Raw genomic sequence first — 1,580 nt, forward strand, 5'->3', positions numbered from 1 at the left:
GGGGCGCTGCGCCGGGCCTACTCCATCAAGGATAAGCTGCAGGCCATCGAGCGCGTGAAGAAGGGCGAGCGCCAGGCCTCGGTGTGCCGCGACTTCGGCGTGCCTGGTGGCACGCTGCGCGGCTGGCTGAAGGACGAGGCCAAGCTGCGCTGGTTCCTGGACCAGCTGGGCGGTGAGGTGGGCACGCAGCGCAAGAAGATGCGCCTGGCCAACGAGGAGGAGATCGACCGCGCTGTCTACACCTGGTTTCTGGCGCTGCGGCAGCACGGTGTGCCGCTCTCTGGGCCCCTCATCCAGGCGCAGGCCGAGGCCTTCGCCCGCCAGATCTACGGCCCCGAGTGCACCTTCAAGGCCAGCCACGGCTGGTTCTGGCGCTGGCAGAAGCGCCACGGCATCTCCAGCCAGCGCATCTATGGTGGCGAGCCGCTCAAGGCCGAGCCTGAGCCCGCCGGGGACCCGCCAGCACCGCCCCCGCCACCTCCGCCGCCTGGGGACGGCTACGGGGACGAGCAGATCTACAACGCCAACGTCACCGGGCTCTACTGGAAGCTGCTGCCAGGCCGCGCCGGGCCACCCCGGCGCCCGCCCATGCGGGACCGCGTCACGGTGCTGCTGGCCGCCAACCTCACGGGCGCCCACAAGCTGAAGCCGCTGGTGGTGGGCGGGCTGCGGGACCCACCCAGCCTGCGCCACCACAACCAGGACAAGTTCCCTGCCTGCTACCGCTACGGCCCCGAGGCCCGGCTGGGGCCGGCCCTGCTACGGGCCTGGTTCTTCGAGGACTTCGTGCCAGGCGTCAAGCGCTACCTGCGACGCAGCTGCTTGCAGCAGAAGGCCGTGCTGCTGCTTGGCTGCCCCCCGCCTGCCGCCACCACCGAGGACACACCGCAGCTGCAGACACCCGACGGCGCCATCCGGGCCCTCTTCCTCTCCAAGGCGCCGGCGGGGAGCGGCCGCATCCCAGCCCCGCTGGAGCAGGGCGTGGTGTTGGCCTTCAAGCAGCTCTACAAGCGGGAGCTGCTGCGGCTGGCCGTGTCCTGTGCAGCTGGCAGCGGGGGTGCGGCAGCGGGGAGCGGTCCCCTGGACTTCATGCACTCCTTCCTGCTCAAGGACATGCTGTACTTGGCCGGCCTGTCCTGGGACCTCATCCCTGCGGGCTCCATTGAGAAGTGCTGGCTGCTGGGGCTGCGCGCCGCCTTTGAGCCACGGCCTGGGGAGGACGAGCAGGGTGAGGCGCTGGGGGCGGACGGCGGGGACAGCAAGGTCTTCAGCGACCTCACGCACTTGGCGGCACTGGCCTACAAGCGCCTGGCCCCCGAGGAGGTGGCCGACTGGCTGCACCTGGACGACGCGGCCCTGGGCGTGGAGGGGGACGATGGGGAGGAAGATGCTGCGGACGAGGGCCCCGGGGGCTGTGGGGGGGAGGAGGAAGAGGTGGTGGCAGTGGGAGGTGAGGGCGCAGTTGAGAGCAACCAAGAAGGGGAGGGAGGGGGCCCCTTGCTGCCCACAGCCAGGGAAGCCATCACGGGCCTGGAGACCGCCCTACGCTGGCTGGAGAGCCAGGACCCCCGGCAGGTAGG

At 70.9% G+C, this 1,580-nt stretch overlaps 1 protein-coding gene across 1 annotated transcript in view; it reads left to right on the plus strand.

Annotated features, from left to right (window-relative positions):
• Positions 1-3: 3 nt before the first annotated feature.
• Positions 4-1,580, plus strand: part of TIGD5 (tigger transposable element derived 5) — a gene marked incomplete at its 5' end in the record, with an annotated part of 9,340 nt that continues 7,763 nt past the window's right edge. Inside the window, one exon of the mRNA XM_019519716.1 lies at positions 4-1,575. Within this exon, the coding sequence (XP_019375261.1) occupies positions 4-1,575 (1,572 nt within the window). The remainder of the gene's footprint in view (positions 1,576-1,580) is intronic.

The sequence above is a fragment of the Gavialis gangeticus genome, unplaced genomic scaffold (genome assembly GCF_001723915.1).
Source record: "Gavialis gangeticus isolate Ggan-Ray unplaced genomic scaffold, GavGan_comp1, whole genome shotgun sequence".
Lineage (NCBI taxonomy): Eukaryota > Metazoa > Chordata > Crocodylia > Gavialidae > Gavialis > Gavialis gangeticus.